The 19,396-nt window shown below is 55.7% G+C and overlaps 2 protein-coding genes across 5 annotated transcripts in view; one reads left to right on the top strand and one right to left on the bottom strand.

Annotated features, from left to right (window-relative positions):
* Positions 1–1,744: 1,744 nt before the first annotated feature.
* On the top strand, positions 1,745–12,696 carry ARAF (A-Raf proto-oncogene, serine/threonine kinase). 3 transcript variants are annotated; one of them, XM_036064894.2, is made up of 16 exons: positions 1,745–1,836; positions 3,122–3,316; positions 3,485–3,588; positions 4,344–4,446; positions 4,539–4,693; positions 4,801–4,899; positions 7,073–7,160; positions 7,264–7,291; positions 7,381–7,526; positions 7,620–7,822; positions 9,563–9,739; positions 9,848–9,894; positions 10,364–10,482; positions 10,721–10,852; positions 11,774–11,908; positions 12,117–12,696. In XM_036064894.2, exons 2-16 carry the CDS (start codon positions 3,221–3,223, stop codon positions 12,249–12,251), a joined length of 1,767 nt encoding a protein of 588 aa, XP_035920787.1. In that variant the 5' UTR covers positions 1,745–1,836; positions 3,122–3,220; the 3' UTR covers positions 12,252–12,696. The 3 variants fall into 3 exon arrangements, with proteins under 3 accessions (XP_035920787.1, XP_035920785.1, XP_035920786.1); XM_036064892.2 differs by having other exon boundaries at positions 7,019–7,160; XM_036064893.2 differs by having other exon boundaries at positions 1,749–1,836; positions 3,162–3,316; positions 7,019–7,160.
* Positions 12,687–19,396, bottom strand: part of SYN1 (synapsin I) — a 47,028-nt gene continuing 40,318 nt past the window's right edge. The window contains exons 6-13 of one of the 2 annotated variants that reach the window (XM_078065392.1): positions 18,645–18,707; positions 17,746–17,888; positions 17,569–17,643; positions 17,361–17,463; positions 15,950–16,096; positions 15,489–15,576; positions 14,816–15,401; positions 12,687–13,791 (exon numbers count right to left, since the gene is read on the bottom strand). In XM_078065392.1, coding sequence (XP_077921518.1) covers positions 13,656–13,791; positions 14,816–15,401; positions 15,489–15,576; positions 15,950–16,096; positions 17,361–17,463; positions 17,569–17,643; positions 17,746–17,888; positions 18,645–18,707 — 1,341 coding nt within the window. In that variant the 3' untranslated portion in view covers positions 12,687–13,655. The remainder of the gene's footprint in view (positions 13,792–14,815; positions 15,402–15,488; positions 15,577–15,949; positions 16,097–17,360; positions 17,464–17,568; positions 17,644–17,745; positions 17,889–18,644; positions 18,708–19,396) is intronic. The other variant, XM_078065393.1, reaches the window with a different exon arrangement.

Here is a 19,396-nt window from a genome sequence, read left to right as displayed (position 1 = left end):
ATTTACCAGCACATCACTGGACATATGTTCTTATTTCTTTGAATACCTAGGAGTCAGATTGCTGGATTGCACGTGTTTACCTCTATAGGAAGCTTCCGACCTGTTTCCAAAGTGGTTCACCACTTTAATGACAGTGCATGAAAGTCCCAGTTGCTCCACATTCTCAACGATATGTGGTAGTTATTGTCAGTCTTTTTAATTTTTGCCAGTGAATGGTGAAAATCCGAATAGAATGGGGGCGATGGGAAATGGGAGGTTATATGACAGCCCAGTAAGCCAAACTTTCGTCTCTCTCTATAGGCAGAGAAACATTAAATACACGTGGAAGCATGTTGAAGTCTCCGCACCTAGGGACTTTTCTCTATTCTTTCCCATTTCACCACATAAGGATGCTGAGGTTCCAAACAGGAGAATGCAGCCAGTTCAAACACCACAGGCAATTCACACTGTCGCGGAAATAATTAAATAATAAAATCTTGTGCCAGCCTGTGAATCCTCTCCACAAAGGTAGAAAAGAATGAAATAGTTTTATTTTTGAATAAACATTAAACCAGACTGCAATGTGCAACTCAAGCAATGCGCTAAAGAGCTTTCAAAGACAGAAAGAAACCTCATCTTTTATGCAGCCAGGCAGCTATAACCCGTTAGATACACGTTCTCAAGAAGGACAATTTGTCCTCGAGCAAGAGAACTTGACAGCACCGTTTGCTATACGTAGTTCATCTCCCGTTCACCTGGAGATCGGGGTAGCCATCTGCCCTTACCCAGAGGAAAAATAAAACACCTATCTCTTTGACAAGCAGGTAACAACTTGGGGCCAAGAGCCTAGGTCAAATTCCTACGGAGACGAGGAGATAAGGGTGTTAGACTCCATGTTTACATTTCAAAGAGATGGCTCCAAGGCCCTTAAGAACAACATTCCTGGGTAATGAAACTGGCAAGAGGACTACTTAGCTTTTTACAAGATTTACATACATCTGGAAGGGACAGGGAAAAGATTTTACAAGTTTTCTAAAGGAAACGCTCTAAGAGAAGAGAGGATGGAAAGCCTCGTCCACTTTTGACACCAGGGAAAATTCAACTTTTGAAAAATTTGTTCTTACCCTACAATGCCCTTCACACATTTCCCTGCTCTGTGCCCCATTCCAGGTCCACACTTCCCTCGCCTCCTCAACGTGGTCATCTATGACTAATCTCTCAAAATCCTTACCAACTCCATTCCTAAAGTAAACTGCCCAGAACAGCAGGCTGCTCCTCCTAGGGCCAGACACCCCAGCCCCGGGCCCAACCAGAGACCCGCTGTTGTCAAAAGCTATGACTACAAGTTTCTTGGAACTGGCAAACGTTGCAGTTCTGCGGTCTGATTGCAACTCATTTCAAATGCGGTAAAACCGAGACACAGGAAAAGCCCAAATGGGTACCTAGGGCTTCGGGTCACTGGCCAAAAAGAGGGCACTTAAGGATTTCCCGCCCAGACTCAGGAACCCTTAAAGTCAGCCCCAAGTGACTGAAAAAAAGTTCCTGCTTTATTCCACCACGGTACGATTGGGGTTGAAGTCCACCGCACGCAGGTCTCCACCCGACTGCGCCTGCGCGAGTCAGGACGTGCGAATTTGCCTCAGACCCTGACGTTTCAGGCAGCCCCTCCTAATCCGGAACACGACCCACATTCCGCCGGTCCTGCCTTGACAGGCGTGACCCTAACCCAATAAGGATGGAGGGCTGAATCCAGCGGAGCCAATGGCGAAAGCCCGAGGGGCGGTGGAGGCGGACTCTGCGAGGAAACAAGAAGACAGGCCCAAGATGGAGGCGGCGGTGGCCGTAGCGGCGTGACAGGTGAGGGCGGGCCGGGCGGGGTTAGGTTTCTGGAGCGACCGCCGGGCACGGGCAGGGAGCCGGGACCGAAAGCTTAGTCCCAGGATGGCTTCGCCTGGGCCCCGGCGCCCCCCGCCCGGAACCGGAGGAGTGGTTTGACCCGGGGCGAGACCATCGTCGACAGCGGGGGTGGGGTGGGTAGACAGGAATAGGGGTGCAAGGCTGCGGGGGATGGTTTCGCCCGTCGCGTGTGGCAGTGCGCCTGCGCCGAGCTGGAAGGCCCTCGGTAGGCGGGGCCGGGTTGAATGGGGCCTGGGTTGTGGTGTGGTGTCCGGACTCCCTCTAAACCTCCTTGAGGTCTCTTGGTGAACCTGCCGTGCCGGCCATGGGGAGTGCGTGGAGCTGTGGTTCACTAGTCACGACCCACTAGGAGACTGTTTGAGGATTCCCCCATTACTCCTCTTTATTCCTCCCCAGTCTCCTTCCATTGTCACCAGTAATACGTCCGTGACCCCTTCATTAGTTAGGGGGGATTTTGGACCCCTTCACCCCCCGCTTTAAACCTGTTTATCTCACCTCGACAGTGCTTGGTAATGCACCATTACCCTCCATTCCCCCATGACAATGCCCGGTGATCTCCATTATCCACTCTTCTCCCCATTACAGTCCCTTCAGCACAGTTTGTGCTGAGCCCCTATGAAGTCCCCATCACAGCCTGGTGACTGCCCTTAGCCACCGAACACAGTGTTTGAGAGCCTGCCACCGTTACATTCCAGGGCTTAGGGATTCCTGCAGGGCCCTTGAAAACACTGGTGCAATTCCCATTTCCCCCCAACTAAGGGCAGTATCTGATGATCTTGCGTTTCTTTCCCATCATCCTGTCTGTGACTCCTCCCTCACCACAGTATCTGGTAACCACCCTTTCTCCATTAAAAACCCAGGACAGCCTGTTCTTGCCCTTTATGTACCTGACACGCCTAATTGCAGTGTGGTTTGACTTCCTTGTTACCCCCACGCCCCCAGCACAGAGACTTGATACTCCTGTGCCCTCCAGGACAGTGTGTGCTGCCTCTCCTTGTGTGGTTACTACCCTCTCCTCTGCCCCCACCCTCTGAATCCTAGACCTTGGCCCTTAAGAGTGAGACAGACAACAGGGGAGGATGAGCAGAGGAGACACTGGATGAGTTCGAGGTGTTTACAAGATCCCTTGGCCGTTGTGTGTAGATTGGGCAACGGGGGTGGGGGTGATGTGGAGCCTGGAGATTGAATTTTTTTTTTTTTTTTGTCCCTTCCACTTTGCTTCCAGACTATCATTTCTGGACCTCTGAATTCCTCCTGTGTTCTAGGAGCCCCATGGCACCTGCTCAGCCCCGCCTCAGCCCGTCTTGACAAAGTCCTAGGCTCCATGGAGCCACCACGGGGCCCCCCTGCCAACGGGGCCGAGCCATCCCGGGCAGTGGGCACTGTGAAAGTGTACCTACCCAACAAGCAGCGCACGGTGGTGAGTCCGACGGGCACAGCTGGCGGGGGGCGGGGATGGACCCAGTGGTAAGTCTTGGATCAGAACGGGGACTCGGGGAGGCGAGGGGGGGGCGGTGAGGCTTCTACAGAGGCCCAGGAAAGTCGGCTGGGGCCCGTGTTGGGCACTGACCTGCCCGTCTGCACACAGGTGACTGTCCGGGATGGCATGAGTGTCTACGACTCTCTAGACAAGGCCCTCAAGGTACGGGGTCTCAATCAGGATTGCTGTGTGGTCTACCGGCTCATCGAGGGGTAAGTGTGTCCCCCTCCACTGGGCACCCAGCCTCCTGTCCCCTCCTCGGAGGCATCCGATTCCTTCCCTCTGTCGTGCGGTTTCCATTAGTCTTCCCTTAAGCTCAGTGACTCCATGAGTGTGTGCAGCTTTTGTTTCATAACTTCATTCATTCATTGGCCTTTGAGGCCAGCAGCTCGTCTCTCCTTGGCCCTCAGGTCCTCGCCCTGCTCCCGCGCCTCGTGCCGGAGTTCATCTGTGGTATTCTTTCACGATTTCATCTGTTTGCCAGCTCTCTGCATCCTCTGCCTCCTCATTCTTGGTCTGCCGAGCTGGGCCACGGAGGCCTTCCATTTATTCTCTGTCCTGGCCTTCCTTAATTGTTTTGTTTGACGCAGACATGGCTTTTTATTTGTCGTCTCGGCCGCGTTAGCCACTTTTTCAGGGGCTTGCTGAGCGCTTCTGAGATTTCGTGGTTTATTCACTGTCTCGTTTGCTCCTCACTGTGTGGTTAAGAGCATGGGCTCTTCACGCTGGCCAGCCACTGTCAGTCTTTTGTGGCCTTGGGCCAGTCACTTTATCCCTCTGAGCCTCAGTTTCCTCATCTGTAAAATGGGGGCAAGGATAGTAATTAGTTCCTAGAGTTGCCATGATGAAAATTAAACACGTTAGATGTTGCTCCATGGATGATGAGCATGGAGGGACTTTTGGGGGTTCCCTGCCTCCCACGAGCCCTGTCCCCCCTCTCACTCACTCCCTTCCATGCCTCCTACAGGCGAAAGACGGTCACCGCCTGGGACACGGCCATTGCCCCGCTGGATGGAGAGGAGCTCATCGTAGAGGTCCTTGAAGACGTCCCACTGACCATGCACAATTTTGTGAGTGTGGGGTGGAAAGTCGGGGCAGACTGTGGGCATGGGGCGGGAGGGTCCTAGACCAGGCCTCAACCTTCCCTGCTCTGTGGCAGCAGGTACGGAAGACGTTCTTCAGCCTGGCGTTCTGCGACTTCTGCCTTAAGTTTCTGTTCCACGGCTTCCGCTGCCAAACCTGTGGCTACAAGTTCCACCAGCATTGTTCCTCCAAAGTCCCCACAGTCTGTGTTGACATGAGCACCAACTGCCGACAGTGAGCCTGGCCTGGGGTGGGTGGGGGAGTGGGGACGACAGAAGCCACAAGGTTCTTACAGACAGCTGACTCTTGTCCTCTTGCCGTATCCCCTTAATGCCCTCAAGGTTCTACCACAGTGTCCAGGATTTGTCCGGAGGCTCCAGACATCACGAAGCTCCCTCACACCGCCCCCTGAACGAGCCGTTAACCCCTCAGGGTCCCAGGTAGGGATGCCTTAGCTGGAGGCCTGTTGTCAGGAGAAAAAGATATGGAGGCCTTCATAGACCACAAGCCATACTTCATTCATTTGTTTATTTGCACACATTAAGCACCTGTAGGTGTGGAGCTGTGGGACCTTGGGCAAGTCACCTAATCTCTCTGGGCCTTAGTTTTCTCATCTACGAAGAGGGGATAATAATACTTTTTACCACATAGGGTTCTGGTGAGAATTTTTTTTTTTTTTAGAAAATTCTTTTTTTTTTTTTTTTAAAGATTTTATTTATTTATTTGACAGAGAGATAGAGAGAACAAGTAGGCAGAGAGGCAGGCAGAGGGAGAGGGAGAAGCAGGCCTCCCGCCAAGCAGGGAGCCCGATGCGGGGCTCGATCCCAGGACCCTGGGATCATGACCTGAGCCGAAGGCAGCTGCTTAACCAACTGAGCCACCCAGGCGCCCCTCTGGTGAGAATTTAAATGTGTTAAGGCATATCCAGTGCTTAGAACGAGATCTGGTACAAAATAAGAAGTCCTTATTAATTACAAATACATACGTATAAGTATCTAACTGTTTCGTTAATTCTTGCAGTATAACCATGCTGAAACCTTTCCATTTTGAAATACATATTATTTTATCATAAATTCCCTTTTATTTCTCTTTAACATCAAGTATTATAATACTGTAGTATTTCTTTTTTTTAAACAGTTCTTTTTTTTTTTTTAAGATTGTATTTATTTGTCAGAGAGAGAGAGAGAGAGAGAACATGAGCCGGGGGAGGGACAGAGGAAGAAGTAGGCTCCCCCGCTGAGTGAAGAGCCTGATGTGGGGCTCGATCCCAGCACCCTGAGATCATGACCTGAGCTGAAGGCAGACGCTTAACCGACTGAGCCACCCAGGCGTCCCAAAGTAGTAGTTCTATATTAAAGTATATGATTGCTCTAAGGTAGCATAAGTTTATAAAATATGCATTTTATCTGTCTACAAATACGGTACATTATATTAATATATCATGTATTCTATGTACACTATTTTTATGTAATATAAAACACATTTTTATGTAACAAAATAGTAAAGTTAGGGCATTATGTTATTTTTAATTATGGGTACATGTGGATTAATTTCTAGGCATTTCATTTCAGGATAGTGAAAGGAACATTTAAAAATACATTTGTGACATTAAAATATATATAACATATATCTTTATGTATTAACATGTACATCTGTGTATAACATACAGTTGACCTTTGAACAACATGGGCTTGAACTGCGTGGGTCCAGTCACACGTGGATTTTTTACATGCAGTACTATAAGTGTATTTTCTCTTATGATTTTCTTAGAAACATTTTCTTTTCTCTAGCTTACCCTATGGTAAGAATACAGTATATGATACATTGAACATACAAAATATGTGTTACTCGACTGCTTATGTTATCGGTAAGGCTTCTGGTCAGCAGTAGGCTCTTAGTAGCTAAGTTTTTGGGGAGTCCGAAGTTACACATGGACGTTCAACTGGGCAGGGGGTCGGTGGTGCCCCTAATCCCTGCATCGTTCAAGGGTCAACTGTGTAACGTTACTGTAATAGGGCATATTCAGAAGCATTGGCATCTTAATACAGATAATATGTTGTATATCATATAATAATAGATTTGAGTAGTACACACAGAAGATATTATTTATTGCTCTTCTCCCCCCCCCCCCCCACTATCTTCTGTGGCTTGCTATTCCTCCTTTAGGTCTTTACTCAGATGTCCCCTCAGGGAAGCCTTTCCAGACAGAATCCGTGACACTTTCTGTCTCCTCGTGTTGCTTTACCTTTTCTTTATTGCACCTGTCACCAGCGGACATATTAAATATTCCTTGGGGGTTTTTGGCGCTCTCTCCTCACTAGAACACCAGCCCCACGAGGGCAGGAACTTGTTTTCGTTTTGCCCTCAGTTTTATTTCCACTGCCTAGGATGGTCTCTGCCACAGGGCAGGCACTCGGTAAGTGTTTCTTGAGGAAATGAAGAGCGGTAGTCACAGGAGACGGTGACTCGGAGCTACACATAACGTTTACCGGGCTGGGGGGAGGCTTTCCTCGTTCTCGTTCGTTCGACAGTGATTTCACAGCCTTTCCCCTGCTCTAGCTCCTGCACCCAGCACCGCGAGCCTGAGCACTTTCCCTTCCCCGCCACTGCCAGCGCCCCTCTCCAGCGCATCCGCTCCACGTCCACTCCCAACGTCCACATGGTCAGCACCACAGCCCCCATGGACTCCAGCCTTGTCCAGGTTGGTGTGGAGCGGCTCATTCCCAGAGGGCACCGGGCAGAGGGGCGCGCCGTTCCTCCTGGCCCCCGTGTCCCCTCTCTGACTCCTGTCCCTCTTCTTGCAGCTCACTGCCCCGAGTTTTAGCACCGATGGTGAGCCCGCCCCCCCACCCCACTCCCGTGCCCCGCGCCCCCTCACCCCACCCCCTGGGCCCCCACTCACATCCCCTCCACGCTTGCAGCTGCCGGTAGTAAAGGTGGTGGCGATGGAGCCCCCCGGGGGAGCCCCAGCCCGGCCAGCATGTCCTCGGGGAGGAAGTCTCCCCATTCCAAGTCCCCGTCAGAACAGCGGGAGCGGAAGTCCGTGGCTGATGACAAGAAGAAAGTGGTAAGCTCCGGGGGAGCCTTGGGTGGGGACGCCACAGGCTGAGTGATGAGGGAAGTGGGCAGGCCCCTGAGATGCCGCCCATGTGGCCCACAGAAGAATCTGGGGTACCGGGACTCGGGCTATTACTGGGAGGTGCCGCCCAGTGAGGTGCAGCTGCTGAAGAGGATCGGGACGGGCTCATTTGGCACCGTGTTTCGCGGGCGGTGGCATGGCGATGTGGCCGTGAAGGTGCTCAAGGTGGCCCAACCCACAGCTGAGCAGGCCCAGGCCTTCAAGAACGAGATGCAGGTGCTCAGGTGAGATGGCACGAGTGTGTGTGGGGGGGGGGCGGGGGCGGGGCGGCTTTGGCGCCTCCCCCCGGGAAAGGCCGCGCTCGGGGCCCTTCCTGCACATTAGCCGTGTTTGTGTTGTTACAAGCATCAGCGTAAGCTGTTTCTCAATCAGGGATGTCCCTTTCCCCTCTGGGAGATGGCTCTGTTTAGAGGCCCTCTGATGATATTATTGTTTGGGTTTGGGTTGATACTGCTGTTAATTCATGTCTCCGCCTCCAAAACGTGGGTCTTCTCATTTGCCCGGCACGGGGTGGGTATGGCCGTAGGACTTGGGCGTTAACTGCGTGCCCTCACGTTAATAGCGTGCTGTTAAGCGCGGTGCCAGGAAGTCTCGTGTCCCTCCTTCCCCTCTGCTTGTATTACATCGTTAGTATTAGGTTTATCGGGGTGGATTCCTGTTATTAATCACAGTAATGCCGTGATTCCAAGAACAGTATTATTTAACTTACTTTAGTCATGGTTTAATTAACGGTTGTAGTTGCTCTACTTAATACGTCGTTAATACTGTATTAGTTAATTTGCACTGAGAAACGCTGGTGTTCCTTTTCTGCCACTCTAGTTACTACCACTCCTGGGGTTGCTGACGTGGACTTGTCCTCTGACAAAAAATGGGCACAGTTACGTTACAGAGTTGATGTTATCATAATTTCTTGTGCTATTTTAACATTTATCCTCGTTATGGACACCGCAGTAAGAAAACTTTTATTCTCTGTTCCTCTCTGTGAAATGATTTGAGCACGCTGTTAGTTTGCATCGTATTAATGTTTTAACCATAATTGGAGCACTGTGAAGAGCGCTGCTGTCCTCTGTTACCCACTCTGGCGTGAGCAGAATTGCAGAGCATTGTCGATGTTGTTTGCATTTGTGTGACCGTAATACCTGCGGTTACTGCTTCTATAAGGAGGGAAGGTTTTCTTCTAAACCAGAGGGGGGTCTGTTCATCCGTGATGGAGTTTCTGTGAGGTAGACTCAGGTACCCAGTAGCAGTAGCAAGGATAGTGACGTTTTCAGGGTGCTTACCTGTGGTAGGTGCTGTTCCAGGTGCCTTGCCGATTCTTTGGTAACTCTTCTTGCCAACATCCCTATAAGGTAGCTCATATAATGATCACAGTTTTGCAGTTGAGGAAAATGAGAGGTTAAGTGTCATCCCTGAGGTTGCACAGTGAGTACCCGGGGAAGCCTGGATTGGAACACAGGATCCAATCTGAGTCCTAACTCCAAGCTCTTTACCTCTGAGCCTCTCGTGGTGATTAACAGGATATAGTCACACATCACTGGTATTTTTACCGGCGTGTATCAGTATTAGGCTGCTGTATCAGTGAAGAAGGTTGGCATTCCACGTTCTTGTCTGTGAAACGGTCACGGGCCCAGGTCATGGTCAGGGTCAGAGGTTGGCAGGTGTCGATGATGGAGAGCCACTGGTCGGTAGAGGGGTAGGGGCAGTGGTCTCTCCCTCCCGCTTTTGTTGGGAGACTCGGCTGGGGAAGCTGGGGACACAAGCCCCCCGGGGACGGAATCCTAGCCCATCCAACATACCTCACAAATGCAGTGCGTCTGGCCGCGGCCTGGCCCCGAGCCTCCTGACAGACAGGGTGGAAATGACGACAGAAGGCAGCAGTGAGCGGCACCATCCCTGATGCTCCGAAAGGGGGTTACAGCCGCTCTCTTTCCTTCCCGCCCCGGTACCACCCTCCCTGCTTACAGGAAGACACGGCACGTCAACATCCTGCTGTTCATGGGCTTCATGACGCGGCCGGGCTTCGCCATCATCACGCAGTGGTGCGAGGGTTCCAGCCTCTACCACCACCTGCATGTGGCCGACACGCGCTTCGACATGGTCCAGCTCATTGACGTGGCCCGGCAGACCGCCCAGGGCATGGAGTGAGCCTCCCGGCCTGGGGGTGAAGGGAGGGGGCCGGGGGGCTTGGGGCGGGGAGATGAGGTAACCCCGCGCGCTGGCCAATTTGCCTTCTACTTCCACCCCTACAGCTACCTCCATGCCAAGAACATCATCCACCGAGATCTCAAGTCTAACAGTATCTGCCTGTCCCTGTCTGCGGGCTTGGGGGGGTGGGGGCTTAGTGGGGGTGGCTCTTGTTGGGGGGCCCTCTGGAGATGCATGGGGAGGGACACGTGTCACGTGGCTTAATAGGGGCTCTAATGGGGGGGTCTCTTGGTCAGGACTCAAGGTTGTGGCTGATTCGGGTGCTGTTGTTGGGGACTTTGGTCAGGGTCCAAGGTATGAGAGCTGTGGAGGGCATGGCAGGTCTGGGTGCCGCTCGAGGGGCTTCCTGGTTAGGAGCCACGGTGCGGGGGGGCAAGCATAGGGGGCATTAATTGGAGTTCCCCACTCAAGTCAAGATTGTAGCTAGTTTGTGTGATACTGGGGGGCTTCTGGTCAGGGTCAGAGGCATGACTGGTGGTGGGGGCATCAATGGGAACCGCCCAGTCAGGATGGGAGATGTGGCTCTTGGGAGCTCCTATAGTGGCCCTTGACCCTGGTGGACATCTTCCTACATGAGGGGCTCACAGTGAAGATCGGTGACTTTGGCCTGGCCACGGTGAAGACACGGTGGAGTGGGGCCCAGCCCTTGGAGCAGCCCTCAGGCTCCGTGCTATGGATGGTGAGTTGGGCCAGGCTGGACTGGGGCCATCCAGATAGGGGCATGGGTGGCTGGGGCGGGATGTGGGGAGCTGAGTGGGGATGGGGATGCTTGTGCCAGATGGGGGCGTCTAGACTGCTCATGCTTTACCCCACGTGGGTGCTCTGAGTTGTACCCAGTGTGGCTAGTGGGATCTGGGACAATGGGTGGCCATTTGCTGACCTCCATGGTCCCCCCTGCCTGGTCTTCCCTATTGAAGGCGGCTGAGGTGATCCGTATGCAGGACCCGAACCCCTACAGCTTCCAGTCGGATGTCTACGCCTATGGGGTTGTGCTCTATGAGCTCATGACCGGCTCGCTGCCGTACAGCCACATTGGCAGCCGTGACCAGGTGGGCCCCACCCTTTACCCATAATCTCCCAGGCACAGACCCCAGATTTCCTCCTTTGTAAAGACCGAGAATGCCACACTTCCCCCAGAAACCCAAAATCTTCTGGGTTGAGAGCTCTCAGCATCCTCTGGTCTTCCCTACCTAGAATCCCCTCTTTCCCTACATATCTACAGTCCTCTGGGTCCTTGAAGTCCAGAACCTGCCATGGCCCCCAACAAACCCAGAAGCCCCCTGGAACTCTAGATACCTACAGTCCTCTGGCCTGGGTACTCAAAATCCCCCAAGTCCCAAAGCCCAGAATCCCATTTCTCCCAGTGACAGAAGCTGTCTGTGCTTCTGGAATACTCACAGATACCCACAGTCATTCAGGCCTTGGGTATCTGGCAGGCTTTGGGGGCCCTGGAACCCATGATACTCTGGGCCCCAGGCTCTCCGAGTTCTCCACGTTGAAGGCCTCCAGGCCATCAGAAACCTGGGATCCTCTAGGCTCCAAGCACTGAGCTGTCACAATCCTACAGGCCACCTGGACCCATAGTTCTCTAGGCACCGGACCCCTACAGAAATACAAGCCCCTGAGTTTTAGACTCCTTTAGCTCCTCCAGACCCAGAACTTCGTGTTTCCCCTGACTCAGTACTTTCTAGGCTTGTAGAAACCTATGAGGCCAGGGATACCTATAATTCTGGATTTCTCCCAAGCTTCAATCCCTCTGTTCTGCAGAGAATCCCTGTCCTCAGAGACCCAGTCCCAAGTCCTCAGAGACCCAGTGTCCTTGGATCCACAAGATCCCCACAGCCCTCCAGACCCCAATACCCAGAGTACCCTAGTTTCCCCCAAAAGGAGCCTCCAAAGCCCCTTGAGACCCAAAATTCCCTCAGCCTCCCAGCCCAGACCCCCAGATCACCCCATTCCTGTCCCTCCAGATTATCTTTATGGTGGGCCGTGGCTATCTGTCCCCGGACCTCAGCAAAATCTCCAGCAACTGCCCCAAGGCCATGCGGCGCCTGCTGTCTGATTGCCTCAAGTTCCAGCGGGAGGAACGTCCCCTCTTCCCCCAGGTGGGCCTGGTAGGAGGGCTGGGTACACCGGGGGGTCGGTGCTCAGGAGGAGGACGACTCCGGGGTGTCACTGGGAATTGGGCGAGTTCAGTGCTCAAAAGTGTACGGCGTGTGTGCGTGTGTGCGCTTCCCCAGTAGGCTGGGGTTTGTGGGTGTCGGGGTGCCCATGTGGCTCCGGACACCCCCCCTAACCTGCCCCTGCCCCCAGATCCTGGCCACGATTGAGCTGCTGCAGCGGTCACTCCCCAAGATTGAGCGGAGTGCCTCCGAACCCTCCTTGCATCGCACCCAGGCCGATGAGCTGCCTGCCTGCCTGCTCAGCGCAGCCCGCCTTGTGCCTTAGGCCCTGCCCCCAGCCACCAGGGAGCCAATCTCAGCCTGCCACGCCAAGGAGCCCTGCCCACCAACCAATCAATGTTCTGTTTCTGCCTTGATAACTGCCTCAGGATCCCCCGTCCCCGTCCTGGGAGATGAGCGGGTCCCCATGTGCTTTTCCAGTTCCTCTGGAATTGGGGGACCCCCCCAAAGACCGAGACCCCCGCTTCCTCCATGATTTGGTTTCCTCTTGGCTTTGGGGATACTTCTAAATTTGGGAGCTCCTCCATCTCCAATGGCTGGGATTTGTGGCAGGGATCCCACTCAGAACCTCTCTGGAATTTGTGCCTGATGTGCCTTCCACTGGATTTTGGGGTTCCCAGCACCCCCTTTGGATTTGGGGGGTCCCCTCTGTGTCTTCCCCACCATTCAAGGACCCCCCTGTTCACCAAGAAGCACAGAATTCTGCTGGGCCTTTGCTTGTTTATTTTGCTTCCCGACTCTTCTCGTGGGGTTCAGAGCCGCTGAAGGGTGGGGGTGAGTCCAGGCAAGGAGTGGTTGGGGGGAAGTGCGGACCACACGAACAGCGCCACTGCACGCTCACCACAGGCGGCACGAGGAACGCAGACCACGTATGCCAAGCACGGCACGAGAGGAGGCCACGGCAGTCACAGACACAGACATCACAGCAAAGGTGGGGAAGCGGAGGACCACTGGCCCTCCATGTGCAAAGGATTCTGGGAGGATGGGTGGAGTTTGCATATTTAAAGATAGCTGTCAGAGGCAGGGAAGTGGGAGTATGGGTCCCTGGGGAACAGGAGGGTCCTAGCAGTGGGAGGGCCTCCCAATGTGTTGACTGGGGCTGGGGGCGGGTAGGAGAAATCCCTGCGGGGCTGGATAGTGGCATCTGACGAGGTGGCTCTCCAGAGATGGGAGATCCGTGGAAAGGGGCTCCAAGGCAGGGGTTTCTTAAGGATTTCGGAAATTCTGATGGGGCACACGGCGCACTTGAGAGATCTGGGACCAGGAGGACGGTTTTCCAAGAATTTCGGGGCTCCAGGAGGGGCCTTGGTGTCAGGGCCAGAACGGGTTGCCTGGTGTTTGGGAGCTTCTGGGAAGGAAAGTGCACTCCCGGGGGGGCCGGGAGTTGAGGTCTTCGGGAGTTTGGAGGTTCTAAAACTGAAAAGTAAGTCTTGAGGTGGCCGGGAGTGGGCTTTTAAAAGGACTTGGGGATTCCAAAAGTGAGAACTGGTGTTAGGAGCAGGAGTGAGGGGTTCCCCAGGGACTTGGGCATTCTGCAGAGTGAGAAGAGGGATCTTGGCGGACCAGGAGAGGGCTTCTCAAGGGATTTGGAGACTCCAGAAGTGAGAAATGGATTCAGGGCCCAGAGGGGGGTTGCCCAGGAGGAATTAAGGGTTCTCAGGGTGGGGTGTCAGTCGGAGAAGAGGCTGGCGAAGGACTTCCTCAGGCTGCGGATGGTCTCAGCTTTCACCTCGTCCTGGCTAAGGCTGGGCCTGGGCGGGGCTGGCTCTGGAAGGTTGAAGGCATTGGTCAGAGACTGGGATTTGCTAGAGAGAGACAAGGTGGAGGCATGGGAGGAAGGGGGGGGAGGAAGGGAGGAAGGGGAGAGAAACACAATGTTACCCCAGGCCCGGCCCAGCCCTGCCCCTCTAGTCCTGAGGCTGTGCCTGTGACCCTCCCACCCACCCTCACAGGCCTGGACCCTGCTGGAGTCTCGGGTGGTGTTGGGGGAGCCCTGGGCCAGGCTGGGAGGACTTGGATCTAAGGTGAAGTCTGGGCTTAGTGGGAAGAGGCCCAGACTGAACCTCCTCTTCACATTCTAGGCTGGACTGGGAGGAGTTGGAGGTGCAGGGGAAGATGGGCGGGGCACTTTCCAGTCTGGGTGAGGTGTCCTGGAGGGAGCACGGTGCGGTTCGCACCCAGGACTGGCTGGCAGGGGGTGGTGGTGGGGGGCAGGTCTAAGGGGGAGTAGTTGCATGTGGCGGGGAGGACTTCTAAGCTAAGGTGGGGGGAGGTCTGGAGTGCACCAGAAGAGGTAGAGAGGACGGTATGATGATTTGGGGGGAGACTGGGATGGCCTAGAGAGGAGCCTAGGCTGTAGGGAAAGCATGAGGGCAGCTGGGAAGAGCATGAAGTGACAGGACGACAGTGAATTGGGCCGGGAGGAGTTGGGGGGTTTGGCTGGGAGGAGTCCGTTTGGGCAGGAGAGGGGTGCGTTTTGCTGGGAAGGCTCCAGACGGGCGGGGAGGAAGATCTGCTGGGCAGGGAGGTACTCGGGGAGGGTCAGCAAGGCGCCAGGGTTGGGCCCAGAGGGGCTGGGGTAGGGGGTTTTCCCAGGGGCCTGTTTGGAGGACCTGGAACTAAAAAGGGGTTTCTCTGGGATTCTGGCACGAATCTCTGGTGTGGAGGGGTGGATAGCTCGGAGGAGGGTTCTGCCCAGACAGGACATGGAGCTCTTGGGACTCCTGTGTGGGACCTGGGTCCAAGGAGCCTGGGAACTGGGGCCACTCTCCTGGTTCGGGAACCTGTTTTGGGAGCAGCAAGGCAAGGGCTGCCGTGGGGTCCTCTTACTTGAGCTGGGGGTGCGGGGGTCCCCCGGCAGTGGCGGGTGGCGGCACGTCCTGGCTGGGTTTCTGGGCCAGCTGAGGCTTGGTGGGTCGTCCAGCAGGTCCTGGGCCACTGGGCCGCGGCTGCTGCGTGGTGGGTGGCCCAGTGCGGGGCATGGGACCCGCCTGGCTGGCCTGGCGTGTGGGGCCGGCAGGGCCCGGGGGTTTCTGGGGTGGGCCCTGGCGCTGCTGACCACCCGGTGGGGCCCCCGAGGCCTTTGGCGGAGCCTGACCGGAGACGGATGTCTGCCGGGTAGCCTGTGGGGGGCCCGCCTGGCGCTGGGGAGATGGGGAGGCGGGTGGGCGGGCTGCTGGGGGTGCCCCAGGTCCTCCCGCCACCGGCCGGGATTGGCGGCCTTGACCCTGGGCCAGCGGTGGGGCCTGGGACACAGGCTGCTGGGGCGCTGATGTGGGACTCGGTAGGCGCTGGGGCAGGGGGCTGCCAGCTGGGGGTCCAAGGCCCGAAAGGTGCTGCTGGCCCTGCGGGGGCGGGCGCTGCTGCAACGGGGGTCCCTGGCGTTGGGGGCCTGGGCCCGGCTGTGGAGGGCCACCTGAGGGACAGAAAAAGTGCACATGTGAGAGGTGGGTGGGGGGTCTGCCAGTCCAGTAGGGGCCCAGGAAGCCGGCCCCTCACTTACCCTGGGGTGGGGGTCGTTGCTGAGCCGGAGGCCCCGAGGGCTGCTGGGAGGTCTGGCGGCCCAAGGGCAGGGCCCCTGGGGACGGAGTCTGCGGCAGAGGAGTGGAGCAGGAGAGGTTAAAAATAGTCACGGGCCAGCCTGAGCGTCAGCCAATCAAAACGACACGGGCTGTTCTGGTGCTGGGTGTTGCCCCGTCTGTGGCTGAGCTGAGGGGGTATCAGGCCGTGTGTGTGCTGGGGTGGGGGCTAGTTCCCAGGGGCTGGCCGGGAGGCACTCAGGGAAATCAGGACAGCGGCTGTTTGATCAAGTTTAAAAACGACTGCTAACTGCCACCACCCACGCGTCGTGGCAGCGCCCTCGGCCGGCCGCTTCTTAGCTCTGCGGCGGGGTGACCCCGGGCTGGCCGGCCCGCCACCAGCCGCCTCGCGCCAAGGGCCGTCGCCCGGCACCAGGGGCCTGACCTGGCTGTGGGAGCCCCGGCCGGGGGAGGCCTCCCGCTGCCGCTGCCTGGGCAGGGCCTGGGCCATCTTGTTGACCACAAGCTCCACGATGAGCTGCTTGTCTTCATCTTGGTGGTCCCCGATGAGCGGCATGGAGGAGCCCACCACCTGGGGGAGGAAAAGGGGCGCAGTGAGGAGAGAGGCGGGAAGGTGCCTGGGAGGGTGACAGTGACAAAGTGCCTTAAGTTGGGGAACGGCAGGGCTGCTGCCAAGGAAACTGAGATTCAGTTTGCCAAGCACCAGCTCTGCAGTGTGAGGAAGGCTTGTCGGTTACAGGTACCTTACAGCTGGGGGGGGGGGCGGTTGCTACAGCTCAGAGCGGAGTTCCACTCAGGGCCGTGGGGCCAAATCCCGCCCACCTCACCCCTGTTTGGGGATGGCCCCTGAGCTAAGGGGTGGGTTTTGCACTTTTGAATTATTGGGAAAAAAACCAAAAGAAGATTTCATGCCATGTGAAAACATATGAAGTTTAGATTTCTATGTGCATACGGTTTTAGGGGATGTGACACAGCCGTGCTTTTTTTTTTTTCTTTTTAACATACTGTCTCTGGCTGCTTTTGCAGAGTAGCTGCAACAGAGACTGTATAGCCCACAAAGCCCGAAACGTGCACTGTCCGGCCCTTGACAAAACGTTTACCAATCCCTGCTTTATAGTGTGCTAGGTGCTCTGTCGTTCACGAAGAACTTTGTGGCTTCTATAGTACTTTACAGTTTACAAAGTTCCTGTTCTTCAAGGGACTGGGGGTTATATGGTGGGTTTAGACTTCGGAAAGTGCTTTGCTAGGGTACCACTGTTTACAAAATGCCTTACCACGTATAAAGCGCTACCGTTTACCAAGCACTCCACATTTCCAAGGCACTTTAGAGTTTATAAATGGCTTTGCAGTTTCCCGGGGGTACCGCTGTCTACAAAGAACCTTAGAATGTTGAAAGCACTTTGCTTCGATAACAGGCTCCTTTTTTTAATTTTCTTTTTTATTTTTTAATGTTTTTGAAAGATTTTATTTATTTGAGAGAGACAGCGTGAGAGAGAGAGCACAAGCAGGGGGAGCGGCAGGCAGAGGGAGAAGCAGGCTCCCCACAGAGCAGGGAGCCCCCCGCGGGGCTCGATCCCAGGACCCCGGGATCATGACCTGAGCCAAAGGCAGACGCTTAACCGACTTGAGTCACCCAGGTGCCCCCCAAGCTCCTTTTTATTAAAAAATAGTTTTATAAAGCACTTCGCTGTTCACGCGGCACTTCCTACTTTGACCTTCCAGTTTACAGAGTGCTTCAGTAGCCACCTTCTGGGCCATGGGGAACTGCACAGTTCACTGCGTGTCGCTGCCATGCGCCTCCCTCCGTACCCCCACCACTTTCCGGGCGCTCCCACCTCAATGATGTGATCCCTTCCGTCCTTGCCGTGCAGCGCCTCCACCGCGCAGATGTCCAGTCCCCCAAAAATCTCTGAGCAGGTATCCACCCACAGCTTGTACCTGCCAAGATGGGGGGGCAGGCAGCCTGTCAGTGCTTGGCTTGGGGCGCGCCACGCTCCCCGCCACCCCCACCTCCCATCCGGCCGGGCCCCGGGCCACCCCCACCTGTCAGACATGGCAATCTGCTCGAGCATCGCAGAGCCGGTGTTGGTCTTCCAGTTTCCCGACACTGACGTCCTCCTGCGGGGCGGGGGGGCCGAGAGGAGAGAGGACCGAAGCTCAGGGGAGCCTGGGCTGCGTGGGGCAGGGGCCCCCGACCCGGGCCCTGGTCTCTGCACTCACATGTAGGCTTTGTAGTTCTGCCCAATCTTCTGGACACGCACGTCATATTTGGCATCGATGAAGGGCTCGGCGGTGGCGTACGTCTTGGTCAGTGCCACGACACTCGCGATGTCCTGGAAGTCGTGCTGGTTGTCCACCTTGACCTGTGGGGAGCGGGGCCTGCTGAGGACAGGGCAGCCGTGGGCCGCGGGGGCGGGGGGGGCGCCTCGGGCTGGGGGCGTGCGCACCGATGGGCCGGGGGAGCCGGGGACATAACAACTGTGTGGCACTCAAGCATGCAGGATTGTGGGTCTCCTGGCTTTCACACGGACACAGGAGACACACAGGTGGGGAGATGCAACTTGGAACACACTGAAAACGGTCGAGTTGTCCACTTCAAGTGGGTAAGTGGTATGGGAGGTGACTTTTTTCTCATAAAGCTGTGGGAAAATGGTGTGTACGTATAGTCCGTGCATGTGAGCACCCAGACCCAAAGTCAGTGGTCCACACGATACGAAAGCAGACAGAAGCACAGACACACGTTCCAAGTCGGCTTCCTACGTACACAGAGCCAGACTCAGGGGGACGGAAAGCATACAGGACCCCAAGACCCTTGAACATGAAAGACCACACACTGTGTGTTCGACACAGAGGCACGCATATACACAGACACAATGCCGGCTACACGAACAAAAGAATAGGACACACAAAACTGGTTGAACGTCTGACAGAAAATTGGGCCAACAGAATCTAAGCATGTGAGGGAAACAATACACATCGATGAAGACGCCCCAGGACACACAGTCATACAGAATGACTGGTGTGCGTTGAATGTGCGGTACACACGGACACACGTGCGCACGATGCCAGGAGCGTGCACCACGCACACGCGCACACGCACACCCCGTCTGGGGACTCACCTTGCCCATCCCGGAGTGCGCATGCCCCATCTTCACCACCACAGGGTACGTCGTGCTGCTGAGCTGGTGGGGGGGGAAGGCAGAGCACGGTCAGGGCGGGAGGGCCGATGGCCAGGGGTGGGGATGCCACTGAGAGAAGCCCATTCAGTGGGAGCCACACTAGGAGCCATTTCCCAGAAGAGGCGAGTCAGAGACAGATAGCAGCACCAGGCCGGGGGGGTGGGGGTGGGGGGGGTGGGAGTGGGGTCACACAGCGTCTCTGAGCCCAGAATTGAACTCAGAGCCCTGCCTGCCTGTCCCTCCCTCCACTACCCCCAAGTGCCAGACATCCCGCCTCTGCTTTCCCGGGCAGAGGCATGGGATAGGGGTGGGGGACTTTTCCGGAAAAGGGAAAGTTTGTTTTGCCAGTGAATGGATGATAGAGAAGTGAGTGTGTGCATGTGTGTGCGTGGGGGTGTGGTGGTGAGCACGTAGTAACCAGACCCCTGGGCCAGGCCTCCTGTGTGAGCATGGTTCGGACACAGCCCACAGACCCGCACACGAACCCTCGGAACCCACACCTACACGACCAGACCCAGACATTCCCACGCGTGTCGGGACCCACACGATGGAAAGACCCAGGACCAACGCAGGCTCGGAGCACACCTTGCTCTCTGGCTGCCGAGATCCGCACAGCCGTTCAACCTGCCAGGTGCTCGCGGGGTGGGCCAGGGGCCCGGGCCCCCGCCAGCCTCACCGCCCGGCAGCGCACG

Source organism: Halichoerus grypus, chromosome X (genome assembly GCF_964656455.1).
Source record: "Halichoerus grypus chromosome X, mHalGry1.hap1.1, whole genome shotgun sequence".
Classification (NCBI taxonomy): domain Eukaryota; kingdom Metazoa; phylum Chordata; class Mammalia; order Carnivora; family Phocidae; genus Halichoerus; species Halichoerus grypus.
This window is presented reverse-complemented; position numbering and strand designations above follow the sequence as displayed.